The 16592-nt window shown below is 40.8% G+C and overlaps 1 protein-coding gene across 3 annotated transcripts in view; it reads left to right on the top strand.

Annotated features, from left to right (window-relative positions):
- The window catches only part of TENM2 (teneurin transmembrane protein 2), a 926033-nt gene that overhangs the window by 850101 nt on the left and 59340 nt on the right, over positions 1 to 16592 (top strand). For 2 of the 3 annotated variants that reach the window (XM_045901687.3, XM_045901680.3), the window contains exons 18-21: positions 4197 to 4340; positions 4990 to 5239; positions 12836 to 12856; positions 15810 to 16042. In XM_045901687.3, coding sequence (XP_045757643.1) covers positions 4197 to 4340; positions 4990 to 5239; positions 12836 to 12856; positions 15810 to 16042 — 648 coding nt within the window. The remainder of the gene's footprint in view (positions 1 to 4196; positions 4341 to 4989; positions 5240 to 12835; positions 12857 to 15809; positions 16043 to 16592) is intronic. The other variant, XM_045901693.3, reaches the window with a different exon arrangement.

Below are 16592 nucleotides of genomic sequence, written 5' to 3'. Positions count from 1 at the left end.
AAAATATCAAAATAATACCCAACATCAAAAAGTAGTTTGAATATTATAATACACCCCCATGCATCTAGCTTCTGGCATTATCAAGTCATGATGAATACTGGTTTTTCCATTCTTTCATCCACCTCCCTGCTCCTGATATTTTTCTGAAGCAAGTCTCAGATATCATTTTATCCATAATATTTCACACTATATCTCTAAAAAAACACTTCAAAAACATGCCAACAGTTATCACAATTTTTAAAATGATTATTTCTTAATATCTTCAAGTAGCCCATTATTCAATATTTCAAATGTCTTATGAATGTCATAAAATATTAGTGCTCTGTTTGAATCAGAATCCAAATAAGCCCCACCTTTTGGGATTTTGATTTCTCTTAAATTTTTTTGATTTATAGTTTTCCCTTCCATCTCCAGCTCCTTTTTTTTAAGTTCTATATTTTATTTTGTACCAACTGCATTGTTTGCTTGTAGAATTTCCTGTAGTCTAGTTTGTTTTCTGATTGCATCCCTGTGGCTGTTTAACATATTGCTTTGTTCTATATCTCTTGTAAACTGAGAGTGGAATCTTGAGGCTTTCTAAGGTTCAGGTTTGATTTTTTAATCTATATCAACTTTATTTTTTTATTGAGGTATAATTGATAGGCAACATTATATTAGTTTCAGGTATACAACAGGATTACATATTTATATATATTGTGCAGTGATCATAACACATCTAATTAACATTCATCACACACAGTTACAAATATTTTTTCTTGTGACGAGAACTCTTAAGATCTACTCTCTTAGCAACTTACAATATGCAATTTAGTATCATTAACTGTAGTTGTAGTCACTATGCCATATATTGTTTCCCCAAGACTTGTTTATTTTATAACTGGAAGTTTTTACCTCTGACTCCCTTCACCCACTTCATTCACCTCCCACCCCCTGCCTCTGGCAACAAACCAATCTGTCTCTGTATCCATGAGCTTTGTTTTATTTTTTAAAGATTCTACATAGAAGTGAAATCATACAGTATTTGTCTTTCTCTAACTTACATACTTAACATAATGCCTTCAAGTTCCATCCATGTTGTCACAAATGGCAAAATTTCATTTTTTATGGCTGAATAATATTATACACACACACACATACACATCTTCTTTATCCATTCAGCGGTTAATGGGCACTTAGGTTGTTTCCATATCTTGGTTATTGTAAATAATGCTGCAATGAACATGGGGTGCGGGTACCTTTTCGAGTTTGCGTTTTCATTTTCTTTGGATGGATAACTAAAGTAGAATTTTGGGGTCATATGGTAATTCTATTTGTAATTTTTTTTTTGAGGAACCTCCATACTATGTTCCATAGTGGCTGCATCAATTTACATTCCCACCAAAAGTGCATGAGCCTTCCCTTTACTCCACATCTCTTCCAGTACTTGTAATTTCTTTTGATAGTAGCCATTCTAATAAGTATGAGGTGGTATCTCATTGTGGTTTTGATTTGCATTTTCCTGATGATGAGTGATGTTGGGCATCTTTTCATGAACCTATTAGCCTTCTGTATGTCTTCTTTGGAAAAATGTCTATTCAGATCCTCTTCCCATTTTTTAATTGGGTTGTTTGCCTTTTTGCTACCAAGTTGTACGAGTTCTTTATATGTTTTAGATATTAACCCCTTAGCAGATATAGGATTTGAAACTATTTTTTCCATTCAGTAGGTTGCCTTTTCATTTTGTTGATGGTTTCCTTTGTTGCACAGGAGATTTTTAGTTTGATACAGTCCTACTTATTTATTTTTGCTTTTGTTGCCTGTGCTTTTGGTGTCAAATCAAAAAATCACTGCTAAGACCGATATCAAGGGGGTTACCAACTATGTTTTCTTCTAGGAGTTTTATGGTTTCAGGTCTTATATTCAAGTCTTTAATCCATTTTGTGTTAATTTTTGTGTATGATGTAAGATAGTGGTCCAGGTTCATTCTTCTTCATGTGGCTGTCCAGTTTTCCCAACACCATTTATTAAGGGGACTGTCTTTTCCCCATGGTATATTCTTGACTCCTTTGTTATAAATTATCAACCATATATGTATGGGTTTATTTCTGGGCTGTCTATTTTGTTCTACTGATCTGTATGTCTGTTTTTATGCCCATCCCATACTGTTTTGATTACTATAGCTTTGTAATATAATTTGAAATCAGAGAGTGTAATGCCTCTAGCTTTGTTCTTTCTTAAGATTGCTTTGGCTACTTGGGGTCTTTTGCAGTTTCAGACACATTTTAAGATTGTTCATCTTTGTGTTTCTATGCTGTGCCATTGGAATTTTGTTAGGGATTGCATTGAGTCCATAGATTGTTTTGGGTAGTGTGAACATTTTAATGACGGTAATAATTCTAATCCATGAACACAGAATATCTTTCCATTTATTTGTGTCTTCTTCAATTTCTTCCATCAATATCTTACAGTTTTTAGCATATAGGTCCTTCACCTCTTTAGTTAAATTTATTCCTGGGTATCTTATTTTCTGATTTTGTTTTAAGCAGGACAGCTGGATAGGTGGTACTGTCATCTTCCATCAGGAGGCACCTAATGTCATCTTGATTATCCTTTTGTGATTTCAGTGGCCATTGATTCTCATTGCCTGGATCCATTAGGTCATTAGGGATTGCAAAGTCATATTTTAATTTTGTCATTGCTTTTCCATTTATTCGTGGGAATACTTTTATACAGAGATATTTTCTCATTAACTACTTGGTTATTTGAGGTATAGTTCAAATAAGAAGGGACAAATGCCCAATTATTTCCCTTTATTTACTATTTTCAGTATAGTAAGTTGGTCCTCTAACATCCTCTAATGGTGGCAAATTAATTTTCTAATACCATTATGAACTCATAGAATAAAATGTATCTTATATGTTTCAATCCATTGAAGTTATTATCTCTACTAATGGTCAAATTATCCCACTTTTGGTCAGTGGAACACTCTTCAGGCTGACTCCCAGATTCTTTTGACATAACCTTAGTAGATTTTAATTTCTTCCTTGCTATCTGGTATGATAAAGTGGCCTAGTCCCATCTTAGACATTTCTTACTCCAGCCATTTCTTCAAGGGGCCCTGCCTGATTTCCTTTTAATGAGAAATAATATTTCAAGGCCACAAGCCAGGCACTAGCAAATCTCTTTGCTACTGAGTTGGTTGTTGTTTCTTGGAATTTTCAGGAGACAAGTTAGGAAATATATGTGGGTTATTGTTGGGTTTTTTTAATAAAATGTATCTTCCATTCATATTGATGCTCCTATACCTCAGGATTTAAAAGAAGCTGTGGAGAATCCTCAAAGGTGGCACACCTAGTTAAGAATGTAATGTAGTATGAATACACATAATAACAACACCTCATATTTCTAAAGCAATGCTGCAATTAAAAATGTATGGCATCTTGGCATTTTGTTTCATTTATCCTTACCACATCTCTCTGAGAAATTGAGGCTTCACTTACTCTGTGTTACACATGGGGAAACAGAGCCACGAGAAGTGTGAGCTAGAGCAGAGTTAGAACTGAAGTCCTTCATCTCCCACCTCCCTCTCCCATTTGTCCATGTGGCAAATGCAGGATTTTTACAGTCTCTGGATTCTGTTCCCCACTGAATTGTCACATAATTGGCAGGCTTTGTCCCCATGCCTGCCTCGTCTGGCACTCTCTGGAATCCTGAGTGATCATATAAAGAGCCTTAACTTACACAAGCTGTTGCCTCCAGAATCTCCTTATAAATGAGCCACTCTGCTTCCATAGGCCTTCCTCCTTGTGAGTGAAAATAAATAACACTGAGTATAATAAATGCATGCCATGAACAGCAGGCTGAGAGAAACAGTCTCCTGTCCATCTTTAAAGGAGAGTTGTATTTCATTTTTAAATGATTCTTCTCCTCCTTCCACGTCACTAGGGTCATTTTTGAAAGCCAGCTGTTCATTGGAAAAGTCTTTCTATCCCCACAGAGTACTACTGTGTAAAGTTTCAAGGCTGAATTCAGCTTGAAATCTGAATTTAATATTGTGTGGAATCACAAGGAGAAAAGCAATCAACCCGCCTCCTTGAGTGAGTTTCTGGAAAGGAATCTGTATTACCATGAACATGTGTTTCTCATTCCAGCTGGAAAGCTTGAGAGTAATCAAGGAAACTCTTCTCCACTCTGCCCCACCCACTTTTATCTTTCAGTGTCTGTTGGGTTTGAATACGAGACCTGTCCCAGTCTAATTCTGTGGGAGAAAAGGACAGCCCTCCTTCAGGGATTTGAGCTGGACCCTTCCAACCTCGGTGGCTGGTCTCTGGACAAACATCACATCCTCAATGTTAAAAGTGGTATGTGGGCACATTTTTTTTCACAAATACAGCCCGGTCTCTCCTCCAGAACCCTCTCTGCAGCCTTGACATTTAAGTGGTAGACTCTCTTTTTCCCTCAGCATTTTTCATCGAATGTCCAATATACTCATAGGTTTTTCCACCTTCTCCTTTTATTTTTCTTTAAGATTTATTTATTTATTTGAGAGAGAGAGCATGCTCAAAGCAGAGGAAGAGGGAAAGAAAGAGAATCTCAAACAAACTCCACACTGAGCGGGGAGCCCGACATGGGGCTCAGTCTCACAACCCTGAGATCACGGCCTGAGCCAAAATCAAGAGTCAGATGCTTAACCAACTGACTGAGCCATCCATGCTACCCTCTCTACCTTCTCCTTTTAAATGTCAAAGAATGTTGGGCTGTTTTTCCCCAACCATCTGCCTTAGTGTACCTCACAATTCTTATTCAGTTACCCCTACAAACAATATCTTAGCCTTGGGGGTCAGTGCCCCATTACAGCTCTCTCAGCATCATGAGGTAATAGGGGAGTTCCCCAAAGGTCAAAGTCCTACTGTTTCTCTTCTCTCTACCACTGCCCCTCACCCTCTGTAAGCCGATAGATGTATCCTCCCTGGAAGCCTTCAGTAACCAGCCCCATTTCCTGCCCCCCAGGAATCCTACACAAGGGCACTGGGGAGAACCAGTTCCTGACCCAGCAGCCTGCCATCATCACCAGCATCATGGGCAATGGCCGCCGCCGAAGCATTTCCTGTCCCAGTTGCAATGGCCTTGCCGAAGGCAACAAGCTGTTGGCCCCAGTAGCTCTGGCTGTTGGAATTGATGGGAGCCTCTTCGTTGGAGATTTCAATTACATCCGGCGCATCTTTCCCTCTCGAAATGTGACCAGCATTTTGGAGTTACGGTAAGTGACCACACAGAAAACCTTCCGTTGCTCTCTTGCTCCTGTTGCTACAAAGCTTCACTGGGTAAATGATGGCTACATTGGGGTTCTCCAGAGAATATATATTCCATATAATGGGATGAGCTTCGAAACTTAGGTGCAGAATCAAATAAGGGTTAGGAAATGCTTTTTGAATCTATAAAACACCACACACATATTTGATACAATTGTTAACACCTGACTTAAAAACAAGGGTGAAAGCTTTAGGTCATGGTGCTTGAGATGGGACCTGAGTAGCTGGGTTTTGTAAAACCTCCACATGAGAATCTGATTCATACCAATGAAAGAACCAGGACTTCAAGCTATGAGTCTGTTTCAGTGACGCTTCTTAAAAATACAGATTCCTGGAGCCCACCCCAGAGGCACTGATTCAGTAAGTTTAGAGAAGAGCCAAGGCATCTTTTATCTTTGATAAGCTCTATAGAATATGGTGATGTACATCAGAGTTTGAGAACCACGGGTGTTCATTTGCTAATTCACATGTTTATATTGAGTGCCTCTCTGCGCTACCGTTCCATAAATTCTCTGGATATTTGCACGGGTCTGACTTAGAATTACTGCATAGGCCTTGCTAGGTAACTTCTGGCCACACCTGGTAGATTCCTCCTGGTCATTGCTTGCTACTAAATCTGAAGTCCAGGCTCCTCTGTGCTGGACAAAAGTTCTTGTAAACTGTCTTCCCGGGAAAGTTGGCTCCAGGCCCTCAAACCTAGATCTGTAAGTGGAGGAAGAAATGAAGTCTATAAATAAGGGATCAAATTCTTGATGACTGTTTAATATGTATCAGGGACTATCTGCCAAGGGAGGAGGGGAGAGGTGGGACAAGGAAAGCCCTAGTTGGACTTGTGGTCTGATGGGGAACTTAATTGTGTGGACAAATTAAAAAATAATAATAATGCTTTAAAGAAAACCTAACAGGGTAAAAAATTAAGGACTGTGGTGGGGGTTGGGAGGGATAAGGAAGCTACATAAGATAAAGTAGTCACAAAAGCATTTCAGATTATGTGACATTTGAGATGGGACCTGAACGATGAGGTCAGCCATACAAAGATCCGGCGAAAAGTATTCCAGGCAGAGAGAAGTTGTGCAAAAGCCCCAATATCAGCAAATAATCTGGTTTATTTAAGGGACTGATAGAAGTCCAATAGGGCTTGGAGTGTAGTGAGCTCAGGAGAAAGTGTCTCTGAGGAGGTCAGAGAGGTCAGTGGGGGACCAATGCTTCAGCGTCTTACTGACCTTGTTGACAAGTGTAAATTATATTCTTGTTACAATGCACGGCTATTAGAGGTTGAAGTTGGAAGTGGAGTAGAGTTGACATGATCTAATTTGCCCTTTTTAAAGGTTATTTTGGCCACTGTGTTAATGAATGGACTATAAGGTGCAAGCATGAAGGCAGAGAAGCCCATAGGAAAGTTGTAACAGTTGACCAGGATTTGGGTGATGGTGGTGGGTAGGAGGGGAGATAAGGGAGTGTTCCAAATGGGAGATATTTTCAAAGCAAATGTGATGGGAATTGTTGATGGATCAGGTACAAGAAATGGAGAAAAGGAAAAAAAAAAAAAAAAAAGAATCAAGGGTGATGACTAGGATTTTTTGACCTGAGCAACTGAGTAGGTGGTGGTGCCTTTTGAAGTAGCCTCAGCTACCACGTGAAGGACTTAGAGGAAGCCATAGGTTGTACTTGCCTTTTTTTTATTTTATTTTATTTTATTTTATTTTATTATGTTATGTTATGTTAGTCACCATGCACTTGCCTTTTAGTGGCCCCTTCTAGGAGAGAGATCAGTGAATGGAGCATCAGCAAGTGCTGCTGAGTATTCTTGGGAGCTGAGACTGTGCCAAGCACTGGGAGGGATTAAAGGAGAGAGAGAGAAAAAAAAACCCAGCTCCACCTCAAGAAGGTTACAGCCTCAGTGATCCAGTGAGCATTTACTGAGCATGATGTGAGCCAAGCATGTGCTGGGCTCTACAGGTCTAGAAGGGGATGAAACACAGGCTCAGAGAGCTCCTAGGTGAGGGTGACAGATGGGCACCTGGCAAGGAGAGACAATTCAGGCTGAGTGTTCTAGAAGAACCAACAACCCATCATGGAAACAAAGAAGGGGAGGCCATGGGGTGGACTAGGCTATAATAATCAAAAGATGAACAATGAGAGGAAGAAGGAGATAAAATAGAAAAGGCTAGATAATCCTCAAGCTGTCAAACTGACCATCCAATAAACCACATCTCCTAGAGCTCCCCAACTAGGTAGGTCCCCTTCCCAAGACACTGATTTCCCTTTTTGTCCTAGGAGAGTCCTCTTCTCAGGAGTCGTGTGGGCAGTGGGGAACTATGGAAGGAGGCAGGGAAGGGGGTGAAGGTAGCATTCTGCTTTTCCATGGGGGTCACACTTTTTTTTTTTAAATCTGGCATTTGTAACCAACCCTCCACATCTGGCCCTTACTTCTTTGTCACAGCTCTAGACACTCAGAGCCAAATCAGGACTTGCCAGCTACATCCCTGGCTCCAAAGTACTCATGCTACTCACTCTACTTAAATGCTTCTCTATCTAATCTGCCTCATAGTGTCTATCTTTAAAACTCATTTTGAAGGTCCCCTCTTCCATGAAGCCTGACCTCCCTAGCAGAAATAATTCTCACCTTCCTCTGGGTCACTTCAACTCTAGTTTTCCACCAAAGTTGACTCCATTTACTGCCTTGTTTTTCAGTTATTTCCATGTAAGTTTTTAGGGCCCTAGTGTTTGAACTTATATAGCATAGACACCTTTGGCATCTTCGCCCCTTGATACCTAGGGCAGTGCCTGGTCCACACCAGGGACTCAAGACACACTGCTTGAGTTAAAGGAGACACAGACCAGTGTCCTGCCTTTTGTTGGAATTTCTCCTTGATTCCAGGTCTCTCAAGTCATAGAGGCCATAACAATAATGAAAGGAGGTGAAGGCCTACTCAGGGCAAGCCACACCATACCCACATGGTGACATCAAGGACAGCTAGAGGGAGTGTACCAATTTCCATCAACAGCTGTGTGGTTTGGTTTGGTTTGGTTTTTAAACTTTTTAACTGCCTTTGGACCTGTTCTTGCTTTCATCAGCCAGGTATCCAGAGACAATTAGAAGTTAAGCTTTTACAAGAACACTGGTTTGATTTTTCTTTTCTTCCCACTACATACCTGAAAACAAAGGGCTGTCAATCCCCTCTCTTCAAAACAGTAACCAGCAGAGGGAGGAAGGAGGGGAAAGAGATCCATCTTGCTTATGTCTTTTCTCCATTGTGAGTTGGCAGCTGAATGATTTTGTTTCAGAAATCAGTGCCCATCCCGATCTCACTTACCCTCCCCAGAGCTGAGCCTCTGAATCAGAATGGTATATAAATGTTCCCGTGGTTCCTTCACTTACCTTCTCTCTTCCTCCTTCCTTTGCCTATCCGAAACATACAGGGGCAGAGTTCTACACGCTTAGAAAACTTCTAATGTTAAAAAGAGCCGCCTTCTTAGGTAAAGTGGTTATCATTTGTATGCTTCAGTTCCATCAGCATTCAAGACATTTTCAACAGCCACTTCCCCAAAAAACCTGTTATCCCACCCTTAGCAGCCCATTTCCTTTCTTACAACTACACCCTTTCCAGGTGATCCTTGGAAAACCCAAGCCTTATAGAGTAAATTTGTCAGTCATTAATATCCTAGAGTGAATTTCTGTTGTGTGAAAATCTTTCCTTCCTTCCCAACTTGAGAATATCTTAGGGATTGTATCCCAGTAAGGCAATAAATTATAAGGTATGGGACAGTGCCTCTCTGCCTTTTCTTAACTTGACCTCTTGTGCTACACGTAAGAATCTCACACTTTCTATAATGTTTGAAAATCTAAAAAAAAATTATTTTCCAAATACAAAATTATATTATGATATTAAATATGCTTTTTTCCCCCAACTAAAACAGTTCCGCATGCTGAGATTCTGATGGTGCTTTTGAAGTGGGCAATAGCAACATTGCATCAGGGAAGATCTTCAGGGAAGGGAATTGTCCAGTCCAGATGTGTTAGTGCTGGAGAGGGAAGAGTCACAAAAGAGTGGGAGCCTAGGAACAAGGGCAAGGGCAGCAGAAGTTAGAAGAAACCTTCACCAAATATAAGCTTTGCCTGAGAATTTCAGTAAGAAGAGACCCTACTTGATACCAGTATAGAATGTTAGGGAGGAATATATGGTTATAATTACCAAGGAAATGCTTTCCCTGTGTGGTCAGAGTATAAACACCAAGGTGATGAAACAAAATATAACACAGCATCCCTCCCCAGAATAACAATAACAAAAATATCCCCATAAAACTTTGGGCAGTTCTTGGCACTGTTTTCAAAGCTCTTTTACTAAGACATGTCCAGGTTTCGTGGAGCCTCAATCTTACATAATTTCAGAATGAAACTGAATATTATTCAGGATGAGAAAAGAAACCAAAACAAATTGCATATTTTGAAAAGCCAACAATTAGTACAAACATCACAAAATCCAGATAAATTACCTAAATTTTCTTATTCATTAACTACTATTATACTTCCATGATACTTGTTTACCTACACTTTTTGGCTGCATACTCTTTGATCATCTTTTAATATGACAATGATTCTATAATGTCATTATCTCTAGAAAGAATAGAGCAATATTCTGTCTTTCCTCTAGGATAACTATAGTCAAAATGTGTTTCAGATTATTGATAAATTAGTAGATGTTGTCTCATGTTCACAACTGATTACTGGTGATATGAAAGTTGTTAGAGTTGTAAAATTTGGGAAAACCTTTATCAGGCTTTTTTCATAGTATTTCTGGGCATTTCAGGTTTCCTTGTACAGTGAATAATCTAAATAGTCTTTGAGTTGACACTCATGAACCAACTTGTCATTGATGTCTTGGTAATAGTGAAATATTCTGTGTAAGTCTTTAGGGCGCTAGTGTGTGAGCTTCTATAGAGCAGGCACCTCTGGCATCTTTGCCCCTTGATGACTAGAGTAGTGTTTGATCCACACCAGGGATTCAAGACACATTGCTTGAGTTAAAGGAGACACAGACCTGTGTCCTGCCTTTTGTTGGAATTTGTCCTTGGTTCCATGTCTCTCAAGTTGCAGAGACCATTAACATCAGTGGAATGAGCTAGGGGCCCACTCAGAACAAGCCAAGCCACACCCATTTGGTGACATTGGGCATTACACTTCCAGTAATAATGCTAGGTAAATCTGCACCATAAGGCGAGACTGTACCTGAAAGCCACTTCTATACCAGAATCACTAGCAATAATCTAACTAGACAGTGAAAGAACTCCATATGAGCCATATAACCATGTCCCCCTTAAATCTAAACTAAATTTATCCCAACCAACTTCCCTTTCATTAGAACTCAAACAAAAAACTGTGGCCACTCCAATTTCACCCTATTCTGTGCCACACAGAGAGTTGGAAAGGAAAGAGGCAATAGTCTCAACTGATTGCAGCTTTGTGATTCTGAGCAGAACATAAGGGACTGGAACTAGTCTAAGGCATGGTCTGCCCAGCACTAAGGGAAGCAGCCTCATTCCTTCCTTCTGTCACTCAAGAACCCATTTTTGCCAGTCCCTACTCTCTCCAGGACTCCCTACTAAGAACCAGCACCAAGGAGATGAGTATGTCATATCTATATTTACTTGCTCCCATTCACGACAAAGTGAGGAAGACAAACACACATGCATAAATCACAAGACAGCCTGATGAGGGCTCTTCATGATAAACTGAGTGTGCTTGGAGAGCCTTGAAGGCCTCACAGAGAACTCATTGAGACTCACAGTGTGCAGAGCTAAGCCATCTCAATTCTTGAATCCAAGACACCACTTTGCCCTTGAAGGCTGTGCCTAAAGGGTTTGCAATATTGAGGCATGGACACAAAGCCTAGGCCTGTCCTTTGTAAGTAAGGCACCAGTGCTGATCTACATAGACTGACTCAGTGCTGTTATTTTGGGTTATTGGCCACTAAGCACCCACCCTGCCAATGGCCCTGGACTGGAATAGCAGTGACCTCAGCCTTTCTCCAAAGCTCATATCCATATGCTCATTTGGACTATACCTTCAGTGACTTGGTCCCCCTATTCGTGCTCTTCTCCTTTCCCCCAGCATAGATATTATATTAATCAACTTAAAGCAGATGTTCTTAGGAAAGAAGTAGGTCATGTCTGAAGACCCAAATCCCATCCAGTCTTTTCACAAAATCTTGACTAAAAAACTGGAATTGATATTGCAATAATTAAGAGCCAAATATGACTACCACTGGTGGCAGATAACATTTCACTTTCATTAAGCAATATAAAATAGACGTGAGAATTCCCGGCTGCCACCCTGACATACCAGGCTTTGCGGAATGAATCTTAAATTGCACTATGTCAGTCAGAGCTCAGGAGTTATCAGCATCATTTAATTAACTTTTTTTTTTTTTAACGAAAACTAACACGTTGGAATAAAATATAAAAATGTAATCCCTGTGCAAACCCACTACTAATCATGGCCCCTGGCAGAGGCCCGGGCTGCACCTAAGCAGGAATCAGGGCATTAAACCCTCTTTGTCCCTTCCCTGAAGCCTCCTCCCTCAGCCAGAAGGAAAGAAGGCTTAGAGACTCCTTCCACTGTGGCCTTAGAAGCCTCAGGAATGAGAAGCAGTTCTCTTTATCGAGGCCTTAGCCTCTCTCCTCTTTGCCCTAATGTTACTAACTTTTAGCCACTTTCCTGTTGAAATTGACATGTATTTTTGTTAAAAAAAAAAAAAAGACAGCAAAACTTTTACCACTTTTCCAAAAAAGGGAATGGTAACTGGAGTCTTTGGCTCCAATTATGAGAAGATGCTAATACCCATGATTTCATGTATGGGTGTTATCTGTAAGAGAGAATGCATAGTTGGGGTCCACACAGGCAAAATGAGATAGGGAGAAGGAAGGTGTCACGGAGCAGGGCTAGGAAATGGTTGAGACTCTCAGGGTTCAACAGAATGATTGCCAAACTGCAGATGGATTTGGGAAGAGGCTTTCTTGGGTGGTACGGACTCTACCCTGTAATGCACTCTACCCTTGTAATGGCAAATAGATGGCACAGGTGGCACCAGGCTCCCTCCCACACCCAGGGCACACATTACAAATGAGTCACAGCACTCTTTACAGCTGATCTTGCATTTGGCTTCAGAATCCTACTCCCGCCCTCCTGGCAGCCATTACTAATCAATAGGTATTGGCACTCAAGCGGTAACCTATTTGCCATCCTTTCATTAGCCAGAAGACCTGTTCCACCTGTTGCCACCTGTGTGTCATGTGACAGCCACATCGCTGGTCAGAGAATTCAAGCATTCTTGTCTAGATTTTTCAATGGCCAGGAGGAGTCCAAAATCAGGGGTACTTCCCAAGTAATTGAGCCAGGAGCTGTCAGCTAGAAGGGGAAAAAAAAGAAAAAGACTGCCTTTTTTGGGCCCCATTATACAAGAAATGAAAATGTTGTGTTTGCTTTATCATCAATTCTTCAGCTAACTGTTTGTTCTTTTTCCTTCTGTTTTCTTTCTATAAAGAAATAAAGAGTTTAAACATAGGTAAGATGAAGAACTCTTTCCCATATAATTTGATATGGTTCGTTTGCTTCCTTGTGTTTGCTTTTTGTTTTGTGCTTCTTGTGTAATGTTGTGTATTTTTATGTACCAAATATAGTAACTTTTTTATGTGCTAATTGTGTGTTGTGGATATGATAAGCTTTAGCAATTATGAAATGCAGTCCAAAAAGCAACCAAATAAGCTGACAGTAATTAGAATTTCCGGGAGATGCAAGTGCAAGATAATGAACCCTCAGCGAACTTTTATCCCGACTGCTCAGTGCGGCCCATAATTGGGCTAAAGAGTTGAGGCAAACTTCTGGCTCTTGTAAATGCTGGACTGGGTTCACAAAAGCTTTAATGAACTGGAAACGGGTCAAAAACTCATTTTCAACTCATTAATGATTTTTCCCCTGTATAATGGTCATTTTAAAAAAAAACAAGTTAACTGACAATCTGCTGGTCAGAACAAATCCAACAGTCAGATGCATTGGGAATTTTCATGGAGTTAAATCACTTTTAAGTAGTAGGAAGGGTGTAGACCAAGTAGTTTTTGTCTAAATAGCCTTTGTCATTCAACTGCTCCAGGTTGTCATTTAAAACCATATTGGTAAAATTCACATATATAGTGCACAACACACATATGTGTGCATATGGCTCTGAGGAGCTTCCCATTACAAAGTTAGGAAAATGCCAGGTTGCCCCAGGTTGCACTGAAATGGAAGGAAAGTGACCTTTTTTATTTGGAAGAAGAGAGAAAAGCAAAACGATGTATTTTAATACTTAAGGGAATGCTGCTTCTTCTTGAAATGAAACATGGAAGGGGCTTCTTCCTGATGTTACATGAGAATTAGACATAGACTGGAATCAAGTTGTACAAGATCATCAAAGTCAGTGGAAAAGCCATGCATATGAGCCCTTGGCCTCCTCCTCCATATTCCCAAACTGGCTGCTTACAGGCTCCCCAACTGGGACAAGTAAAAAAAAAAAAAAAAAGCAACAGTGCCCTGGAACACCACCCCCCGTTCAAATTCACATACCCCGTTTGACCTTCACCACATTCACAGATGTGGAGGCATGGCTGTCCATCTACCCAAGAGTCTCTGTAAGAATCTTGGTTGGGATGGGTATGACACCATGGGATAAAATGAGACCCCAGCAATAACTGACCCCACACCCTCACACATCTGCTCTTCTGCCAGAGTTTTTGAAAAGCCTCTTTGAATCGGGCTCCCTAGAAAGTCCAGAATTAATTATCTTGCTCATAGATAGGCACAGATGTGCAGTGCCCTGATCCTTCTGTTGATCACGCCAGCTACTATTCATTCAGTAACAAAGTACAGCATCTAATTAAAAAATGGCATGAAGTTTTCCCTTTCTGCCCTAATTTGTTTTGCATATGTGGATATTCTCTAAAGACTTAAGAGCCAAAAAAAAAGAAGAAGAAGAAGAAGGAAGGAAGTGAAGGAAAGAAAAGGAACCCTGGTGGCCTACTCTTTTAAACTAGCGATCTAGGCTGGAATTTTAGAAAGACCTTGACTTCTAGTTCAGTTATGTGTCTTAATAGCAACCTGAGGAGAAGCTGGAATTAAAGATGGTCTTGATTCACAAATTGTTCCTAAAAATAACTTCCTAGTTCTTTTCTTCCTTAAATCGGGGAAGGACCCAAATGGGGGTGTCTTAATTAGTAATTTACCAGCTAATGTCTATAGGACAAATGCATCCAACACTATCATCACCCTCACCTTGCCTTCACCTCTCCCATCCTTTTCCTTCCCATAATTCCAAACTACAATGGAAAAATAACTGAAAAACAAAAGGCCTGTGCTCATTTTTGGCATGTGACATCAAAACCTTATCTACCACACTAGGACAGAGAGGCATTCACTACAGGTATCCTAGAGGTAGTGACTTTAATAACCAGTATAGAAATAGCATGAGCACCTATTCTGGTCTCAACCTCCAACAAGTGACAGACACTGCAAAGGGAAGAAACTGTAAGGTTTTGAGCCAAAAGGGACATGAACAATGATCTGATTTCTTCATTATCCAAATAAGCAATCTAGGACCCAACATGGCCAAGAGACTTACCTCAGGTCACCAGCTAGGTCAGCATTGAGTTTAGAGTTTCCTCTGTCTTAGTCCTGTCCTAATCAGCAACATATAGGGCAGCTAGATACATGGCAGAGAAAGAGGTCCAGGTCTCTGAGGCTTAGTGCCTTCCTATTATATTTCTCACACACGAGGGTATTTCTCTCCTAGTGTAGCTTAGGGCCTTGCAAATCTTGGTCCATACCTGTATCTTCACCCAAAATATGAAAACTATATCTCCTCCCTCAGTAATCCAGATTCTGGGCGTGATATCAGCAAGACATCAAATTTCTTCAAAAAAAAAAAAAGCCAACTTTATTCATATCCACACTAAAGAATAGTAGGTAAGATCTGAGGCTGAGGACTAGGGATCGCTCTGGAACCCTCCCATCACAAAGTTAGGAAAACTCTACGTTGCCCCAGTCTTCATGATCTAGTACCCTGGAGGCATTGAGGAAGCATGGACTAAAAAGAAAACCTTGTCTCATGGAAGTGTTCCTCAATCCCACTTGAGAAACAGATCAAACCCATAGGGGGAAGTAAAGAAGGCTGATACACACAAAACACAAACACAAAAGCAGGACCAGAGTGGGATCTTTCGTACCAGCTGAATGAAGCAGTGACATTTTAGTACGATGGGAAACAATGAACTCTGCATAGGATGAGTTTAGGTCCAATTAGAAGTCAGTAGCTAAGAGCCATGATGTGTTAGAACACTAAGCTGTTATGTTAGATTCTTTCCAGTTCAATAAAGTGGAAAGACACTGGAAATGGCTAGAGTCTTGCTAAGATTTTTGTCATCTCTTTGATCCAGTAGACCAGCTGCTTAGCCCCCTTCTCATTTCTCTTTGTGCTTCTTCTAAAGCAACAACCCAGCACACAAGTACTATTTGGCAGTAGACCCTGTGTCCGGCTCTCTCTACGTGTCTGACACCAACAGTCGGCGAATCTACCGAGTCAAGTCTCTAAGTGGAGCTAAAGACCTGGCTGGGAATTCAGAAGTGGTGGCAGGGACTGGAGAGCAATGCTTGCCCTTCGATGAAGCCCGCTGTGGAGATGGAGGGAAGGCCGTGGATGCCACCCTGATGAGCCCTCGAGGTAAAGGCTCCCAAGGAAGAAAGCCCGTCCCCCAGAATAAGCTTGCCACAAGCTTGGCTTTCTTCTTAACTGCAAGTGAACTAAGCCCAGGCAGTCCCAAACACAGCTTTCCCTACAGTAATTTCACTCTGATAGGTTGCTTTGATGTGTGGTTATTTAAAAAAAAAAAAATGTGTTTATCTGAAGTAAACTTCATCACCCACATAGGCTACAAATGGAAAGTGGGGTGGATTGCTCCTGGAGATTTCTGACTGCTGCCAGTCACACGGAGTCAGGGGGAAACGTTAGCTCCATGAGCCAGGGGCCAGCTGGAGAAAGAGCCCAGTGAGGGCCTCCAGCCACTCCCAGATGTTCATGTTCAACAGTAGCATGCGTAGTCTTAAGCACAGGGCCTGACATTTTTTAAGAGCCCAATAAATGGTGGCAGTTAAGAATGGGTATAATTTCCAAGGGCCTGGGATTGGCCGGCGAGGGGGGAGGGGGGTTGTTCTTAGAATCAATGGTTCTACTTCAAACAGAGATCAATGGATCTCTATTTGAAAAGGACCAG

This window comes from Mirounga angustirostris, unplaced genomic scaffold, assembly GCF_029215605.1.
Source record: "Mirounga angustirostris isolate CCGP_5_RB_7025 unplaced genomic scaffold, mMirAng1.0.hap1 SCAF_7, whole genome shotgun sequence".
Lineage (NCBI taxonomy): Eukaryota > Metazoa > Chordata > Mammalia > Carnivora > Phocidae > Mirounga > Mirounga angustirostris.
Note: the sequence above shows the minus strand (reverse complement) of the source record. Positions and strands in the feature narration are given on the sequence as shown.